The sequence below is a fragment of the Miniopterus schreibersii genome (assembly GCF_964146895.1).
Source record: "Miniopterus schreibersii genome assembly, chromosome: 5".
Classification (NCBI taxonomy): Eukaryota; Metazoa; Chordata; class Mammalia; order Chiroptera; family Miniopteridae; genus Miniopterus; species Miniopterus schreibersii.
In genome coordinates, this window is record NC_138106.1 from 2889430 (window position 1) to 2909720 (window position 20291).

General features: G+C 43.6%; 1 protein-coding gene across 2 annotated transcripts in view; it reads right to left on the reverse strand.

Annotated features, from left to right (window-relative positions):
• Positions 1-20291, reverse strand: part of ITSN1 (intersectin 1) — a 163900-nt gene that overhangs the window by 87284 nt on the left and 56325 nt on the right. For both annotated transcript variants that reach the window (XM_081139006.1, XM_081139005.1), the window contains exons 6-12: positions 17151-17330; positions 15386-15482; positions 12234-12334; positions 8030-8093; positions 5647-5784; positions 4198-4310; positions 373-635 (exon numbers count right to left, since the gene is read on the reverse strand). In XM_081139006.1, the coding sequence (XP_080995132.1) occupies positions 373-635; positions 4198-4310; positions 5647-5784; positions 8030-8093; positions 12234-12334; positions 15386-15482; positions 17151-17330 (956 nt within the window). The remainder of the gene's footprint in view (positions 1-372; positions 636-4197; positions 4311-5646; positions 5785-8029; positions 8094-12233; positions 12335-15385; positions 15483-17150; positions 17331-20291) is intronic.

Below are 20291 nucleotides of genomic sequence, written 5' to 3' on the forward strand. Positions count from 1 at the left end.
TGATGAATGGGTATATTAAAGGTGGTATGCTCATGTAAAGGAGTATCAGTCGGCCGTAAAAAGGAATATAACACTGATTCATGCTAGAACCTGGATGAACCTGAGAACAGTGTGAGAGCCAGACACAAAGGCCACGTGCTGCATGACGCCCTTTACACGAAACGGCTGGGCAGCAGGAGGCCAGTTAGTGGGGCTACGGCTGAGGAGAAGGGGGCAGGGGAGTAACTGCTTAACGGGTGAGGAATTCCTTCTGGGGGAATGGAAAGGCGCGGGAGGGAGACGGCGACGCGGGTGTCACAGCTTCCGAGTGCCTGGAACTGCTGCACGGGGGAGGAAAGCCGCGAACGCGCTCCGAGGCCCCGGGGCGCCCACCTCGCGCCGCTCGATCTCCTTCCTCCGCTCCTCCTCGCGCTGCCGCTCCAGCTCCCGCTGCTTCTCCAGCTGCCGCTCCAGCTCCAGCTGCCTCTTGCGCTCCTGCTCCTGGCGCTCTCGCTCCTTCCGCTCCTGCTCCGCCCGCTCCAGCTGGGCCAGGCGCTCCTGCTCTTTCCGCTGCTGCTCCAACAGCGCCTGTCTCCGTTTCTCCAGTTCCAGGTTGCCGCGCTCAAAATTCTCACGCTTCTTATCTTCAAATGTCACTTTGAAACAAGAAACACAATTATGAAAAGTCATACTCAACATGCCACTGAGGAAAGAAACACTCAATGGCACATTTGAATTTGTAGTATAACCGCGCACGAGGGCTCCGAGCGTCCCTTCTGCCTGTGCCTTGTTAGTAGGCACTGTTACAATGCCGTCCACCCGGCGTCCTTGCGTACACACTCCCCCCTCCACGATGAATGCACATCACGGTGTTCAAAACACCATTTCCAGAAGAATCTTTCTACAGCAATTCTGCATCATCTATAGCAATCTCCTCTCTGTGGTCGCTCTATCAGTCTCCTCCATGACCTTGACTCAGCAACTGACCCCTATCTCTTCAGTACCATGACGCTCTCCCCCCTTAGCTTACAACACTGATCTGTTCTCACAAGACGATTTTGGAAAGCAGAGGGGGAGGGGAGTATCCTGTGTTTCATACTCAAGAACAGGCTGTGTCCTAATCATTATGCAGATCACATTCAGTCAATTATTTTTCTATTCCACGATTCACTTTCCTTCCTTGGGAACACCAGTTATGAATTTCACGCTATCCCCAAGTCACTCATTCTTTTCTCTAATCCTGGCTAACCCTTTACTTATAGCCATTTTATTTTACTTTTTCTTAGAAAACCCTCATCCTCCATGTCCCTTACTATGTTTTCAGTGGTGTCTACTGTTCAATTCTGTTTGCCTCACCTGCTTCTCCCTGGACCGGCCCCAGACGAGGGGAGGTCTCACTGCGCCTGTGCCGCATGCACTCCCACTGATCACAATCTGTTTCAAAAGCTGCCCCGCACACTCTGTCTTGAGACCTGGAGCTGTGAGCATCCTTTCTTGGCATTTTCCCACACTCCTGTCTGGCCTCCACTGCTTTAGAGGACTTTCCTCGCACACTGTGGTTAGGCAATAGATACCAAAGCTAGCAAGCTCGTCCGTTTTCTTGTCCTTGCTCCTTGAGTGATTTCAGAGGAGGCAGCAGCCCTTTCATTCGGTCACCTTAAAACTGAAAGTCCCCTCAGCCTCCGAAATGAATGAAGTACTGACACATGCTATAATGTGGGCGACTCTCAAAAATATTATACTCAGTGAAAGCCAGACATAAAAAGGTCACTCACTGTATCACACTATTGATATGAAATATCCCAAACAGGCAAATCCAAAGAGACAGAAAGTGGACTGGCGGTTGCCAGGGGCTGGGGAGAAGGGAGACTGGGTGTGCATGGATAGGGGTTTGCTTTGGGTGATGAGAAAGTTTCAGAACTGGATAGTGCTGCTGGCTGCACAATACTGTGAATGTACTAAATGCCAGTTATGGACTGAACGTGTCCCCACCAAATTCATGTTGAGGCTCTAACCCCCAATGTGATGGTATGTGGAGATGGGGCCTTCATGTTCAGGTTTAAGATCAGGTCATGTGGGTGGGGCCCTCACGATGACATTACTGGCCTTATAAGGAGAGGAAGAGAGAGCTTTCTGGGCACACAAGGAGGAAAGGACATGTGAGGCGTGAGGACACAGCAACAAGGCAGCCATCTACAAGCCAAGAAGACAGCCCTCCCCTGGAACTAAACTGGATGACAACCTGATCTTGGCCTTCCTGGCCCACAGAACTGTGAGAAATAGATTTCTGCTGTGTAAGCTACCCACACTAAGAAAATTGGGTATTTTCTTATGCCCAAGCTGACTAGACAGCCACTGAACTTTTAAATGATCCGTTTTATGTTATGTGAATTTTACTTTAAAAAAAAACAAAACACCCTTAAATTTCCTATAGGTTTTTTAAATTCCAATATCTGGCCTTATTTCTGGTATATAGGAAGCACATAACAAATGGCTATTAAGAGAAAAAATACACAAACAAAAAATTCTGATGATGTCACTGCCTGTTTAAAACTTTAATGAATGTCTACTACCAACAGCTAAAGAAAGTTCCAAGTTCTAAGGATTCCTGTCCTTATCTGCCTTTGAGTCTTTACTCCCATTGTCAGCACCTGAAATGTTCCTCACCCCACCTGTAATAACCTCATTCCCCTTCAAGTCTGACTGAACTGTGTCCCTTCCAGAGACTGAATTCCTTGGCTTCCCCAGTCTATGACGACTGGCCGTGAGCAAGCTCTGCTGTGCATGCGTGATTCTGTCTTCTGGAGTTTATCACATGCACGCACAGCTTTGATGACTGTCTACACGGCTGTCTTAAACCCTCAATTATATTATAACCTTCTAGACGGCATGGACCACATATTATTAACATTTAGATTCTTCACTGCACTCAACACACTTGACGAAGAACATTTTCACTAAGTGGCTTATCAGTGAACAAACTAGTTTAAAGAGGAAACTGGGAGAACTAGTGTCCTGAGCAGGTCAATTAACCCCCGAGCACTTTAAATGCAGCAAATCGACACTGACAAAGTATTTAACACAAAGAGACTCCATAATACATTTCACTTACTTCTTAGTAGCAACTATCATCACATCACTAATAATTCAGAACCACCTCAGAATATCTTTTCTCTTCATTTTTATTTTATTTGCCCTTTGGTGCTTTGAAACTATAGCAGTGACACTGAGATTATTGGAGTTACTCAAGAATGAGTTACTTTGTTGCCTCTTTATAGGAGCTCAGCAATGTCTCCTGCTATGGGGCCCGGCTCTGGAACTGTGCCTGTGGTTCCTTCATAATTACATGTATCTCAACAGTATGGCCAGTCAGGCCTACAGTGAACAGAGTCATTTGAGGAGCTTCCTGTAATGTTTCAAACTGTTGTGTTGACATTCAGTGCATATGTTTGTCACTGACATACAGGCTTCCATTCCAGCTGGAAAATCTTGCCTTTCATGAAAAGCTGTTTATTTTTTTCATTAATTAATTAATTTATTTAAATTATTGTTATGCTTATAAACATATAAGTTCTTTGATTAATCTCTCCCCACCCAAATCTCCCCTCCCCACCTTCCCTCTGAGATCCCTCAGTTTGTTCCATGCTTCTATGTCTCTGGATCCACTTTGTTCATCAGTTTATTTTGTTTATTATATTCCACATATAAGTGAGATCATGTGGTACTTGTCATCACATCACTAATAGTTCAGAATATCTTAATAGTAGGATGGGGCTATCATTGAAAATGAGGATTACCTACAACAGGTTCATGTTACATTTAAAATAGTTTCTTGTTATTAAGGAGTTTCCAATTCTCCCAAACAACATGAGAAAATAACAGTAGTGATCTTACTTCCTACTTCCAGTAGTATTAAATTAATCTCCTTAAAGCTTATTAGCTTGAGTGCTATATAGATAACAATTACAAGCTTTTTCTTTAGTAGTAAATAATCCAATTTCAATGTAAAAGCTAGAAAAAGGGTGCATTCACAGAGTACATAATGTTCTCATTTCTATGCATATATGCAAATCCAAAAGCATATTGAAAGTGTCTCCTTTCTAAGGTCAGTTACAGGAACACAGCAAGAATGTCACTGCCAGGTTTATTTCTGTCTCTCTCTGCCTTAGAGATAAAAATCTCCGATGTGATATAACTCAAATACAAAGACTGCCTTACCAGGTAATTTCTTTTCTAGTTGCTGTTCATCTTCTAAAGCTGGTTCCTCTGGTAACCTCTGATCCACTGAGGTTGAGCTTATGACAGAGACACCACTGCCAGATCGAACTCTTCTGTAATTGTGGAAAAGAAGAAAAAAGAAACAAATTCACGTAAAGCTGTCCAGGTGGAACTGAGTAAATTATGAAAAATAATTTTAAAAGATGATGCCATATATCATGGCATAGTGAGGAAAAAAAGATTTGAATGTCATCACTCAGTAAGCGTGTTCCAATGTTCAGAGCCACCACCAAAATTAGGGCAATTCTCAACACAGTGGCTAGAGCAGGGCAGGACATGGCAAGCGTTCGCTTCTATTACCATCGCCCTTAAGGGAAGGTTCAAGGCCACCAGGGAAGATCAGAGACCAGCTCGCTGAGAGCATCTCTTTTCCTCTATAAAGTCTCTCCATTTCTCTCTCATCATCACAGGGGATGCCTACACTCTACAGCAGGTGGCTGACTTATTAATTTCAGTTTACATGTTAACGGCACTCTTTCAGCTTCTAGCACTGGGGGTCTCACAGACACTGTGGCTGCAGGCAGTTTGCTCAGCTTGCCTGTTCCCCACACATGCCGACAGTGATGGCTCCGGCTCCCTTACTCCTGAGGACACTTTTCTGCTGTCTTTCCTGATGTTCAAGGGATTAGTACAGAAACTCTTACCTTTCTTCCTTTCAATCTATGTGTTGAAAGATCTCGTATTTGTCATTTAAGGTAGCTGTCTGGGAGCAAGTGTGGGTGTGTGCGCAGGGGGAGGATACCGGTCACTTCAGATTTTCCCAGCTGGACTGTGGTCCACTCTGGGCATCCCCACTGAGGCTGTGCTTGGACCAGGAAAACGTTCCAATTACCTTCCTGATTATAATTTCTACGTCGCCAGCAACTCCTTCTCCCTTAAATGGGCAGAATTCACAGGCGGAATCTCCTTGCTTTATTTTCTGTGTACAGGCTGACACAGTCTCACTTGGGCTAAAATTCCTGGTGAGCTTTAATTATACAGACTGGTATGAAACTCACCAATCTTTCAATGTTTTACTGATACAGGCAGACCTTGTTGTACTGTGCTTCGCTTTATTGAACTTCACAGATACTGCGTTTTTTACAAATTGAAGAAGGCAAGACCCTCCACCAGCAAAAAGATGACACCTGCCTCTATTGTGATACCCGCCCCCTCCTGTGATGGTCTGGAACACAACCCGCAACGTGTCTGAGGTCTGCTGTGTGCCCTCGGTACTGAAGGAGCGTGCCCAAGATGAACACAGAACCTAGATAAGATTTGCTTGAACTCATGGATATCTGAGTTACTTGCCCCGAATAAAAATGACTACGAAATACACGGCTCACAAAGCCAGGTCTGAAATCCACACACTCAGCACACAGTCTCTCGTAAGAGCCACATGTTCCTTACCTAAAGGAAGGTGGAATGTATTCTGGAGGCAGGACAGGTGGCAGTGGCTGGCCAGACATCGCTACGTCAATTAGGTGCATGGCCAGGATAAACTCTTCTGCTGTGAGTTTTCCATCTTGATCAATGTCAGAAAGATTCCTAGTCAACAAAAAGTTAACTGTAATCTGGTTTCATGGAAACGCATGTTTCTTACTATTCATGCATGAGTAATCTAAATGTTCTATTTTCTGTGCCTCGGTTTATAAAAATAGTACCTATTTCATACTACTGTTGCAAAGAAAAAATGAGACAATCCATATAGTTGAAATGGCGTTTAGCATCCAACAAATGTTACCTATGGTATAATTAGACTCTTCTCAATTGCTGCAAGCCCATTTAAAATGCATTGTACTTACACTCTGTCAGTATTTAAATACTATGCTCAGCAAAACAGTGGGTCAGATAGCAAATATTCAAGCTACGCAGGACATAGTCTCTGTGGCACTGAATTCTGCCTTTGTATCAGGAAAGCAGCCACAGGTGATATATAAACAAATGGGCAGGGTTGTTTTTACAACAAAACTTCATTTCCAAGAACAGGTGCCAGCTCACCGGGCTTAGCTGGCCAAACCCTGACCTACGCCTACATGGTGGGTATTTATGGCCTCTAGCCAGAGTTAAAGTGTTGTCTGCTCTTTAATCTCAGGATTCAATCCCCACAGTTCTTCATAACAACTTGCTCTAGTAGCTAAGTAAAGATATTTTTTTCTAGCAAGTCCAAGAATGTGATTTCACTTAAATTCTGGACACTGAGAGAGGATACAGGTCAACAACGCTGTTCACGAGGCCTTCCACAGGACGGCCGGAGGCTAGGCTGGGAAACTGGCTGGGCTTACGCTTTAAATCAAGAAACTCCTCTTACATCTGAAATTTCCTCAGATGGCAGAAACTCTTTTTTGTAAAGGCATAAAATTTCTACCCAGTAACATTCACCCTTATTAGAGTACAGTTCTACAAGTTCTGAAAAACACTGTAGGTTATGTAACTACCACGACACACAGCACAGTTTCATCACCACTCCAAGTCCCTGCATCTAGTTGACCCCTTCCCCTGCCCCAGGCCCTGGCTACTGCTGATCTCTTTTGCGTCCCTCTGGCCTGGCCTTTTCCAGGTGCCACACTCCATCTTTAACCAGCACAGAGGCACGAGTGGAAACCCCGCCTGCATGCCTGGCCTCTCCTCCTCTCCACACCCCACCACTAGCCACTCCTAGGGAAACCCAATTAGAAGGCAGTGTGATTCTTATTTGCTTTCCCCCCAAACCTGCTGAAATAATGATCTGATCCTCACTATTTAAAATATCTTTTGCCCTGGCTGGTGTGGCTCAGTTGGTTGGAGTGTCATGCATCAAAAGGTGGCAGGTTCTATTCCTGGTCAGGGTGCATACCTAGGTTTCGGGTTCAATCCCTGGTCGGGGCGTGTACAGGAGGCAGCCGATCAATCTATGTTTCTCTCTCCCCCCCCCTTCCTCTCTCCAAAATCAATAAAAACATTAAAAAATGTATATCTTTCCATCGTGCAGAAGCAAGGGGAGTGGGTGAGAGGAGAGAACAATACAGGAGAGTTTATAGGTGAAAGCAGACTTAAAAGATGTATCAACCAACTGTTGCAAAATATACTTATTTCAATTAGCCATTAAAAAAATTATGAAGCAACCTAAGGAATGTGAACACCATCTGATTAACTTAAGAATTACTATTAAAAGTTTTAGGTGGATTACTAGTATTATAGTCATGTTGAAAAAAAGTCCATCTCTTTTGGAGATACAAGCTGAAAGGCGAGCAGATGAAGATGATGTAACAGACTTGGCTTTAAATAACCGGGAAAGAGGAGGGGAGAACCAGGACTGGCCAGGAGTTGAGACTTATTTAAGCTAGGTTATGAGTTCTTGAGAATTCATTATATTAATCTCTCTGCTTGTGCATTTTTGAAAATCAAAATGGGAAAATGGCCCTTGTCAGTCTGGCTCAGTGGTGAGAGTGTTGGCCCTCAGACTGAAGGGTCCCAGGTTCGAGTCCGGCCAAGGGCATATACCTTGGTTGCAGCTCGATCCCCGGCCCCGGTCATGGCACACGTGGGAGGCAACCAATCGATGGGTCTCTCTCCCCCTCTCTCTCCCTTCCTTCCATTCTCTCAGAAAAGCAATGGTAAAGATATCCTTGGGTGAGGATTTAAAAGAAAAAGGGAAAATGTAAGACAGGAAATCATTACAAGTCATTGAAAAATTAAGCATATTCCACATTGCTCCCTATAAATAATGGTATTAATGTAATCTGATGAAGCCATACCGATTTAAGAAATAAAGTTTCCACTTTATACAAACCAGGGAACTTTCATTCCTCACCATATGGAAGCCAGCTGCGCCTGGGGTAAACTTGATTGCATGAGAATAGTTCTTGCTTGGGGACCTAAGCAGAAGCAGGGAGAGGGTAAAGATGAGTCAGCAAATGGGCGCTGTCAGGAAGAGCGGCGCTCCAACAGACCTGCTGTGCAACCTCAGGCACTCGCAGGGCTCACACAACGGGTGCTCCTACTCAAGGGCTTTTAAAAAGGAAATTAAACCCCATGGGAAAAGGAAGAAGCACGCAGCACAGCAACTGCACACAGTACATGTTGGCTAAACAGAGGATGAGTGAGGAAGGAAGAGGTAAGTTTCGAACTAGAACCTACCCTTTGGTGCAGATTACCCTCTCTACTAGAATTAGGCTTTTCTTTACAAAGCTGAAAGGCAGTCTGTCTAAATTCAGCCTTCCACCAACACCTGCTGCCTCCACCATGGCTACTCTCAGACTGATTCAGGAGTTTCAGAGAATTTTAGAGGAGGAAAGGGTCTAAGCGAGACCTCTTCTCACCATTTCAGTATATAGACTTCGCAACAAAGAAGTGACTTGCTCCAGGTTGCACAAATAACTAATATCACAGCTATGAAAAAGAATTCCTAAAATTTCAACTCTGCTCTCAAAATCAGCTCTCACTTCTTAAAACACTTGTAACTATCTTCACTTCTGGAATTAAACTAGCCTTCGGAATCAAAGGCTACAACAGGAGCTCTGAGTGTTTCATTAAATCATCATGGGAGGAACTGACTGACTCGTGAGGTGCATGGTCCCAGGATCACCGATGGACCATGGAATGGAAAGCTGCAGCAACCGTGTTGGGAACGTTCCTATGTACATACTTTTCTTTTAGCTCCTTCACTTTTCATAGAGCTCATGATAAAACACAAAAGTGGACATCTCCCACATCAAGCAGTAGCGGTGAGGGATCTCTGAACACCACCGCCAGGTTCCAGCACAGGAAGCTCCAGGAAACGTCAGAAAAAGCACTGGTGAACTGTGAACCCGAGGCTGGGGGCTCTGGTCCTGTTCAGTCCAGAATTCGCTGGGTGACTCGGGGCAGGCAGTCTCCTCACTTGTTGGGCCCTAGTTTTCTCATTTCCAGATTTCCAAGTCTGTGATCCATCATATAAGAACCATAACATGGAGGTTAGCACAGTGCTAGCACATAAAAAGTGCTCAACAAATGGTAGTCAATATGGTTGACAATATTTTAACTTTTATTTACATATAAAAAGCACACATGAATACATACCTATATAGTTTTACATGTGCACGTGTATGCAGCTTAATTAATTTTCAGACTGGAAATGGTCAAGTAAGCAGCATAATGAAGCGGCACCCAAAAGTCCCTCTTGAGTGCCTTTCAACTGTGCCCCCCTCCAAGAGTAGCCTATTTCTAACAGCGTAGTGTGTCGATGCTGTGTCTGGCTCAGTTTGCTCAACGTATTTATCATACACTGTTGTAGAACACAGTCCTAACTGCGATGTAGTATACCACAGTCTGGAGCAATCGTGAATAATGAACATTCTAAGTTTTGGTGAACACATGTATTCACTCCTGTTGTGTGTGTACTGAGAACATCTGAGAATAATAAACAATCTTTATTGAATTAATGTGAAAGTTCTTAAAGGTTCTGTGATGTGTTGGAATCAAAGTTCACTGATCATTTTATTTAGTCTCTAACATTGTATTTAGAATTGGCAGCATTAAAGTTGAATTAGCAAAACTTCAGTGAATGCCTTAATTTATACTTGTAGTAATTCTCCCCACTTCAGAACTATTTAAAAAAAAGTTAAAATTTCACCAACTCCCAATAAAAAGTGTAACAACAAATGAAAAGAACTAGCTCTGGACCTGGATATCATAAGACAGGATTCCAGTCCTGACTCTTCCCACCCCCTAATGTGACACAAAACTACTTTCACTCTCTAAGAGAAAGCCCCTTCATCTCTGACACGAAGGAAATGATCTAGAACAGGGATTGGTGAGCCATGGCCTGCAGGCTATACCCAGCCCACCACCTGTTTTTGTCAATAAAGTTTTATTGAAACAAAGCCATGTCCATTACAATGGGCACCTGCCACAGGCTACAGCACAGGCAGCTAGCTTGCAGGGTACGTGCGAGTCTCTGAAGCATGGGAGAATGCGACTGAGTGGAAGTGACAGCATGAGGATGACCCAGACTGTCCACTAACTGATATTAACACTTGTACTGCACTCCTAAACTACACTGGTATTCAGGACACCAGGACATCACATTTCCAAGGTCGAGAACTGTTGCATTAGATAAAGAAATTACAATTATGTGCAAGCTGTAAAAATGCTTTAAGTTTTAAGTTCCTTTCAAACCAGAAACTACAAAAAAAAAAAAAATGAAGGAAGAAGAAGAAGAGATTAAGAATATTAAATTATATATTTTACTTGGGCCTCTTTATTTTCTGAGGGCTTTTCTCAACTATTCCTCTCATCCTGAAGCTGAATGGGTAACTGCTTTGGGGGTTCAGGACTCATACAATCATTTCAGAGTTGTGACAATGGTCTTTGTATCTCACCCACCTCAACAAGCCAGCGCTGCTTCCATCAACAGTCTTATTTAGCCTAAAACATGCTCATATATTATTTCTCAAAGGGAAAACAAACTAAATTTTGCTTATTCCTATTTTAAATTTACTGTAATAAATTATTCTATTTGGGATGACTATACAAAGATCTAATTTGAAAATAAAGTTCCCACCTTAAATTCTTGCTAGGACAAGAGTAGTAAGTATGCAGATAAAGGTCAGCAGAAGCTGCTCTTCCCAGTGTATTTCACATTTTACTTCCTGACTCAGACAGTAAACGCTCTACATACTCAAGAGCCTGGGTCATTATCTTTGGGTTGAAGATGCTGCGTTTCAGTGATAAAACACACACCCTGCCAAGGCAGAGTTTCTACCAATGTTACATCTGAATACGATTTTAATCAGCTCATGGCAAATACAACAGTGCTTTGAAAAATGTCCTCAGATTTCCTGGCAAGGTAGTTCTGGGTGTGTATGGGGCACTAGTATCAAACAAGCCACGTAAGACAGTACTGACAACTACACTACTGAACAGTCCTTCAGTGCCTGGGTGAGCTGGGCTGGTTTTCCGTGGTGTATTGAAACAACATACAGAGAGTGGCACACAGAGAACTTGGGGAGACTTGTAATTCGCCCCTTCAGTTACAAATATATGCTTATTTGAGATGACTGCTGAGATCTTTTATGGGGATGGTGGGGGGAAGCAGGGGTCCAAGATTAGATCAGAACCCTTCAAAAGTCTTGCCCAATCCCCCAATCATGACATTTTTAAACAAAGATAAATTCTTCTTTTAGAAGTAAAAACTGCAATTGTAAGTGATAAGAAAAAAAAAGATAGTGAGAATCTGAAACGATGGGTTTTGAGTTACGTACCAGTGCTTCTCCATCCCCAGGAAATGGGCCCTCCTGCCCTCCCTTTTGGATTTGTTAATGTGTAGTTACATTGCTCCCTTTTGCACTGAATGTTCCTATCAGAGTCTCTACTGTCTTTTGTTAAAATTGTCCTTTTCTTTATAACTTGCTGATCAATTTTAAGTGTTTAATCCCTCATTAGAAAGGTTTTAGACAGTATCCTAAAGCCCGCTCTACCCCTCTGATGCAGGTGACAGAATCTTCTTTGAAAAAAATCCACTGAGATCACATAACTGAACTCTGGCCTCTTACACATGAAGAAATCAGACCCAAATAGGTAAAGGGGCTTCCACCTTGATAGTGGCAGAGCAAGGTTCCAAACTCCCCAGGCAGCTACCTTTCCCCTCCATGCTGCCTTAAACACTGTCTGTGTGTGGGCAGGTTCAAGTTCACCTACAAGGCTGGGCTTCAGAGCCTGAACCAGCTTGTCCACAGCAGTGTTTCTTTGCTAGTGCTCTGATCTGCATATTAGAGCCACTCAGCGTGCAGGAGGGTCCGCGGTCTCTGTTCCATTTATCAAGAAGCAATGGGGAAAAAGTTTGAGGCACTAAAGAGTACAGTAGCTATGGCTTTATCAGTGGGTGAGAACTCAGGATATGAACCGCAATGAAAACCTTGTTCAAAAAGAGCAGACAGAGAAAGGGTTTGGAAACTATCTTTGGCCCAACATCTAGAAACAATCTACATTTAGAACAAACATCCCATTTGGCTACGTTAATTTTTCTCTGTAAATACCTGTTAAGTGTCCACTCATGGTTTTGTCATGACTATTGAACAGCTGTCTGTACTTCAGCCGAGAGGACTGGGGAACAGCCCATTCTGCCAACGGAGGGGCGCTGGGGAAAGAGGAAGGAGAGGGAAGGGATGAGCAGCAAGGAACAGCCCCCCGAGGTTCTCCTGTCACCGAGAGCCCTAGAAAACCAGCTTTAACCTTGCCTTCACTTTTGAACCACAATTTCTGAATGATCTGAAATGAATGTGTCCACCTTTTTTAAGGTTATAAATACCTCTTTCAAAAGAGATACAAAGCAAGCATATGATCTCTCCAGAATCAATGGCAAGTACAACACAACTTATGTATACAACCTAATAATTTAAAGGGTCTAATCCCTCATTAGAAAGGTTCTGGACAGTATCCTAAAGCCCGCTCTACCCCTCTGATGCAGTTGACAGAATCTCCTTTGAAAAAATCCACTGAGATCATATCCACGAAAGTGTGGGAAATCTCTTTGGAACTCGGATCCAATAATATCCAGGCTCTTCTCAACTTCTAGAACACCTCTCTTTTGGTTTAAAAAGCAAAACTGATAGCAGACAAATTCCTTTACAGGTATTAATTCTTCAAAACGTTTAACCTTCTACACACCAAAATACAGGATGTATTTCTTAATAAAAGGAAATCATTCCATCCTGGGAAGTTTCAATTCCCACAAATGGAGACTTTCCCAGAAAGGAGAGGACACTCGCAGGCCCTGGTACACCAGCGGCAGGACACAGGGAGCCAGCTTTCTGGCTGCAGCGGTGTGCAGCCCTGCCGAGGAAGCCTGGCCAGCACGCAGCCCAGGTCCAGACATGGAGCAGTTCCCACGCAAGCATCACACTGGCACCTGTGGCTGGTTAAAAGCCCAGTAGCTTAAACACAATGATAGTAAAAGCGGCATTCCATTTCCAGGACATACCACACATAATGCCCCATTTGCCATTTCCTTTCATGTCAACAAAAATATCTACTTCTCACATGTAAAAACAAACTTGTAATCAGGAGTTGAATCATTTATCTGCACACCTACACTTATTATACGTGCTCCATAAGCCCAGGAAATGGCTCCCAATCACATGAAAAGCATCTTCACAAGTTTACCTTTTCAATTTTCATAAACATTTTAATAAAAAACACTTACCGACATCTATTCTGCTGTGTGTACTTCTGTAATAACACCCTCATTTTAAACTAATATTTTGCTGATTCCAACTCCTGCCTACTTGTCAGAAGTTAATTATCTTTTGCCTGCACCCGGGGTACAGGGTGTCACACACAGAAGTGGTCCCAGATTATACTTATCAAGGTATAGTTTTCTGCCAACTTCCTAAGAACTTAAATGGACTAAAAATTCATCAACAGGTATCCAAAAAGTTAGATGCCACATTATAAGAATTTGCCAGAAATTTAAATTATTGAAAAGATGACTACCTAAAAAGCACAGTTGTCTTAATAGCATTAATGTTTGCTAATACTGATTATTCATTCTCTTGTCGTAAGTCAACTTTAAGACAGATTTAAAATCCCTTGTGGAGAGTCAGAGAAAACGCAACCCTTCAGCATGCACTGGAGAAAAAATAAGAAATTTGGAGTTTAGTGTTAGATGACTTGAGTTTGGATCTCAGCTCTGCCATTAGTGGTAAGCTGAAAGCTATGGGTGAAGATCACAGCCTCTTCCAGTTTATTTCCTAAGTCACAATTCTCAGACAATACTTACTACCCAGGAGGGTGTGGGGGTTGAGTGGGACTAATAAGGTGTCTGGTAAGTAGATGCTCAACAAAGGTTCCTGAATCTTAGGCACAGAACCTTAACTAAGTGCAACACAAACATCTGTGTACCACATTATCTGTGTACCACAGCAAACTTCCATGGTTAAGGACACATGCCTTAAAATCAGAAAGAGCTCAGTTCAACTCGGAGCTCTCTCACTTAAGAGTTATATCATTTTGCCTGGCCAGGTGTGGCTCAGCAGTTGAGCATCGACCTAGGATCCAGGTGATCACAGTTCGATTCCCAGTCAGGGGACATGCCTGAGTTGTGGGCTCCCTCCCCAGTCGGGGGCATGCAGGAGGCAGCCCATCAATGACTTTCTCATCATTGATGTTTCTATCTCTCTCTCCCCCTCTCCCTTCCTCTCTCTGAAATCACTAAAGGTATTTTAAAAAAAAAAAAAAAAGAGTGATGTTATCTTGAGCAAGTCAACGTCTCTGAACCTCTTCTTTGTCTGTAGCACGGAGACGACAAGAGGCACTTTACAGGGAAGGAGGTGAGCGTTAAGTGAGTAAATGTACATAAAGCATTTGGCACAGTGCTGTTTACAGATTTTCTTTAAATCATTTTTTAAAAGGTGATGCATTTTTTAATTATATCCAGCACCTTCTCTTTACAGTGGAAACATGACTTGATTCACTTGGGAAAGGTTTCTAGAGGACTGAAACAAGGGAAGATGGAATCGTTTTCATTTACATTCACTTTTCATTCCATAAGTTTTGAAGTGGCTTACAAAGAGAGCTTAATTTTTCATCTTAGTGCAGCTGAATGCAAGGGGAAATGTAAGGGTAAAAGAAAGTAAAAATATGAAAGGTTATATGAAACCAAGATTGGCAAAAATAAGCAAAAAATCCTGTAAGCTTTGCCAAAACTGAGCGCATATTTGGTTAATAACAACTGTCTAGTAATTTGAATAATTCATTTAATAAAAATCGACTTTAAATAAGGTTTTACTAATAATTCATGCGGACTACATAAGATTACCTGAGCTAGAACTTAAAGGCCAATTATGGCTCTAATCTTCATATAAAACACTTATAAACTTTTAACGATTAACAGAAAATACTTTACCTGCTTCCCAACCCTTACACCTAGAGTTCTATTTGATGCGTTTTAAACATTCACTACTACCTATCCTCTTTAAAACGCAACCTTTAAAGGAAATGTCATGTCCTTGATTCTGTCATCTCTGCAACAAATAAATGGTAAAACCTAGTAACGTTATCCAGAATTGAGATTTTTGCCATTCTACAAAACAGAAAATAAAGAATACACACAGCTCATTCATTTTCCCATTTATGAGTTAATCAGATAATGACTTTAACTGAACTGCCATTTAAGAGCAAGCACACTTACCTGGCCACGTCAAATGACTGTGCCTTCTGTAACTTAGCGTTTAACTGTGCCCCGGGGCCAGATCTACTAAAAGAAGAACTCTTTGGCAATGTGGCTGCTGTAAAAATAAATGTTGAATAATTTTAATTCTACAAAGATAAACTTTTCCCTATTTACAGAAATTAAAACACAGTCATTAAAATTGTTCCTCCTTCCTCCGCATCATTTTCCCCCCTGCTTCCCGCCCTCCTGCCGAAAGGTTTCTGGATCTGCTTGTTCCTGCTGAGTCACCTGACAAGCAGTACTGTTGACATCCAGAAAACTTCCCTTTTCATTAGACATTTACTATCATATTTCATAGGATCTGTCAACAGTTAGAGAAGGAATAGCCTAAATATGCAGACACCACATTCCTGGCTGCACTGAGGAGCTGAAGCGAGTTCCAGATGGAAGAGCCAGGAGTCACAGACCTGCGGGCTGGTCCAGATACCATGGGATATAGAGAAGGCCAGCTTCTGAGTCTGATTCTCACTGGGGCTGCTTAGCTGTGTGTCGGGGGAAAACGCGGAGCCCTAGCCAGTCTCCTCATCCATGCCTAATGTCCTGCCACATTTGCCATCAGCCACAAAAGAAAACAAGACGGCATGTGGGTTCACTGGCATTCCTGGGAAAACAACTGCAGGCGCCTTCTCGGCTGCCAGCGCCTCTGAAGTCAAGGTCACACATGAAAAACAAACTACATGTGGCAAAAAAATCTTTTATTAAAAAAAAGGTTAAGCCCAGCCAGGCCTGGCTCAGTGGTTGAGCATCGACCTAGGATCCAGGAGATCACGGTTCGATTCCCGGTCAGGGCACATGCCCGGGTTGCGGGCTCGATCCCCAGTCAGGGGCGTGCAGGAGGCAGCCGATCAATAACTACTCTCTCATCATTGATGTTTCAACTCTCTCCTTCTCCCTTCCTCTCTCTGAAATCAATAAAGATATCTTTAAAAGAAATTTTAAAAATTAAAAAAGGTTAAAAGAAGGAGGCACGTTTACATTCTCTGGCTGTAACTTAAAGCCATACATATCCTGACAGACGTAACAAATCCAGGGGCTGGGCACAGAGATAATGACTCAGTGTCATGCTCAGCCCCCACCGTCATCAGCACTGAACTTACTCAGACACGCCCAAATACTTAAAAATATACTCTCCATATCGACGTGCATTCAGTGAGACTTGTTAGACCAAGGCTATCTACATCTATACTCGATGCTTTCTTTTAACTGAAAACAACTTTGGATAAAGTCTCGAAATTCAACCAGAAACTGTTTCATCCTTCCCTTCAATTAGGGGTGTACACACTGCCTGATTCAGTCATTTGATAGAATTCCTCCCCGTCTGCCTGGCAATGCCCCCCCCTCATAATTCTACTCTGAAGGGACTGGCCTGCTTATTAGCAATTCAGAGCAGCTGGAAAAGGGAGTATCTGACACGTGGAAATAGAGTGTTCAAACACGCTTCAGACTTCAGCCGCTTCTGTCCAGCCCCTGAAGTGAAATCGTGCTCCTGGTTCGAGCTGCTGAGCTCACCTTGCACACAGTGGTGCCCAGAGTGCCCCAACCCCTTCCTCCTCCCTCTAGCCCCACACATCCCATTTGATATGATGAAAAAAATGAGAAATTACATGGAAAAATGAAGGTGTTTTCCTCTGGAATAAAATACACTTATAATCAGAAAGTGAAGACAGGATGTATGGAGAATGTGAGGTGAAAACTCAGCCTGTGGACTCATCAGGCCACATACCAGGGTGAGCAAACGCCGGCAGAGGCTGTATAACAGGGGGGGCCCCGTTGGCCAGGGGAGGCACTGCTGCTGGAGGGACGGAGGACACTAGGGGTGGGGACATCCCGACAACTGGGATGGTTCCCATTGGCACTGGTGCAACAGCTGGGAGCGGTGGCATGCTGGCAATGCCTCCTATACCTACAAAGGAAGAAATGCCAACAAAATTCACACCGAGTCACATTTCAACATTTGACGACAATTAACTCAGGATTGCTTGAAGAAAATCACTTTCCATTTGTAATATATTCCCATTTAAAATATGAATTCAGATGAATCATTCTGAAGAGCACCAAAAAGTGTATCAAGGATCAAGACCCAACCTGAAATGGGATGTACTGGCCAAATTTAAGGATCGACCAGAATAATAACTGCAATGAACTGAAAGCCACCAAAGAGAATTAAACTCAGGAATTCATAATGGCTTTTAAAAACAAACTGACAAATTCTAATTGATCACCACAGGTAATCAACTTATTTTGAAAACTAGTAAATAAAAGGGGAAAATAAATCTGTTTCCTGCCTTTCCTTTACTTACTGACCCCCTTTCTGATGGGGAAGTTTCCCTTACAGAAGTTTTCCAACCAAAAAATGAAGAAATGATAGAACTAAAGCGAAGGCTTCCTTCCTGTTTTGTTCCTCAGTCTCAGCTCGTGACACTGATATAATAAGAAATATGTCTCTGGTCTTCATCCAGTTCCTGTGCCTGTTAGAGCTCCTAAACCCCTTGTAATTTCCTGACTGATAGGAACATCTTTTGTTTTAATACTTGGTTTTGGTCCCTGGTTCCTGACAAGAACTCCTCAGACCCTTGGAATCTCTGGAGTGATGAGTGTCTTTCTGTACTCTAATGAGATGGCTGGGGGGGGGGGGGGGGGGGCTAAAGAGCTGCAGGACGGGAGCTGGTGACAGGAAATACCAAGGCATGATTAGAAGGCTGAAAAGTCCCACCCCACCTCTACCTGCACAAAGACCGGGGGGGGGGAACTGAGGTAATTAATGCCAGTGACTGCTCCTATCATGCCTCCGTAATGAAACCTCCATTGAAAACCCCCACACCGCAGGGCTTGGAGAGTCTCCAGGCTGTGAATACATCCCTGTGCTGAGTGGTGCACCCCAACTTCACAGGTCCTGCACTCAGACCCCTCCCGGACCCCACCCTGTACAGTCTCCATCGGGCTGTTCATCTGTTCCCTTCATAATATCCTTTATAACAAACCTGTCAATGTAACTAAGTTTCCCCAATTTTTGTGAGCTGTTAGAGCAAATCAGAGAGAAAGGGAGAAGGGTTTGTGACTTTGTAGTCAAGTCACACAGAAGTATGGGGACCCTGGGGGACATGACTTGTGACTCATGTGGGACAGCCTTGCAACAGAGCGCTTCAACCTGCGGACTCGGCAGCTAACTCTGGGCAGTCAGTGTCGGGACTGAATTGAATCACATGATGCTGTTAGTGTCCAGAGAGTGGAAACACTGGTTGGTGTGGTTTTTCTGGACACAAAATTCTTGGTTCCTTCTTTCCTTAAGGATCCTAAATGTGTCACCCTGTTTCTCTCTGGCACATAAAGCACTGCTGTAAGCACATCTGAAAAATCCTGATTTCCTCTCCTGTAAGTCATGTGCCTTCTTTTCTACATGTGCAATGCGTTTTTCTGTTTTACTATAATATATTTTAGTGTTGATGTTCTCAGGCACATGCTACACACTCTTTCAAATACAGTTTCAAATCTTTCATTTCAAGACAGTTGTCCTGAGCTAGTCTGGCAGGGCTCCATCCCCTTGCGCTGGTTTCCTCCAGGGACGCCCACTGCCCGCACGGTCGGCCTCCTGTGCCTTTGGTCTCTCACTTTCTCTCCGACCCTTTCTCCTTTTCATTTCCTTTTGATTTTTGAAATCTTCCTCTTTTCACCTCCTATTTCTCTTCAGACAGTCTTTCTCGTGTGGCTTTGAGTTTAGATTTCATTTCTGAAGTGACTTTTTATTTCTCACTCTTTCCTGAGTTGTCACCTGTTTCTGGAGTTTTAAGCTCTGACCTGCGCTGGTCTTCATGACCTGCACCATTTTCTCTGTGCTTTACGTTCAGCCCACTTTGAAACAGCGGTCCTGGGTGCTGTCCTGGTCCCGGGGGTGTGACTGGGCTCTTTAGTCTCCTTTTTCTAATAATAACTTTGTGTGGGCTTTGACCTTGCCGGATACCGCCTGCCACCCAGTTTTACATGAGCCTTGCTTCCTGGGACTTCCAGTCTCCTCCCCCTCTTCAGTCTGGACCTTTTTTGTCTCTGTGTCGCTGCTCCACTCAATGCTAACTCTGCACCCAGTCACTTCTCCTCAGTGTGGGGCCCTGTCCGAAAGGAAGCCTTGTTGGGTCAGTTTTGAGAATTCACAGGAACCAGACTGCCCAGATGATTCGGGTCTTTGTACCACAGGCACTGTCATCGCCACTACTCTCTGACATCCCAGTCTCCCCACTGTAAGTGACCTACTCGGCTTTTCAACAGCCACTGCAGACTATGTCCTTTTACCAACTGATTGGTTACTTTTGAATGAATATTTTCTGTACACTTCTAAATAAATACACCCACCTAAGGGTGTGTTTTGGAAGCCATCCCTCTTGACTACACTATGTCTTCATTTTTATTTTTAGTGTATAGAGCCATCGCACAGAAAATCTGATAACTATACAGACTCATCAGCAAGAACCACGTTTTAATGCGTGTGAGCGCCTATGGCTGCACAGAGCTAACAATACCAGGAAGAGTCACGTACAAAGTCTTCATTCTTGAAAATCTCTCCTCAATCAGAGTTTCCCCTCTTCTCTCACAGTGTGGGAGCACTTCCCATCCCCACATGCCACCTCCAGCACCTGCTCCTCCAGCTCTGTTCCCCTCCCAACCCTCCAATCAGGCGTCAGTCCCTACAACTCCAATGGAACCACTTGTCAGGTGATCCAGAAACTTACCTTGTCAAATCCAACCACTTCCCTGCTACTCTTACTCACTCTGAGAAACTCAATGATGGAGCTCCCTCTTTCTTGAAACACATGCTATCTTGGCCACCAGAACACCAACTGTCCACCTCCTTTAGTACCTCAACATCTCAACT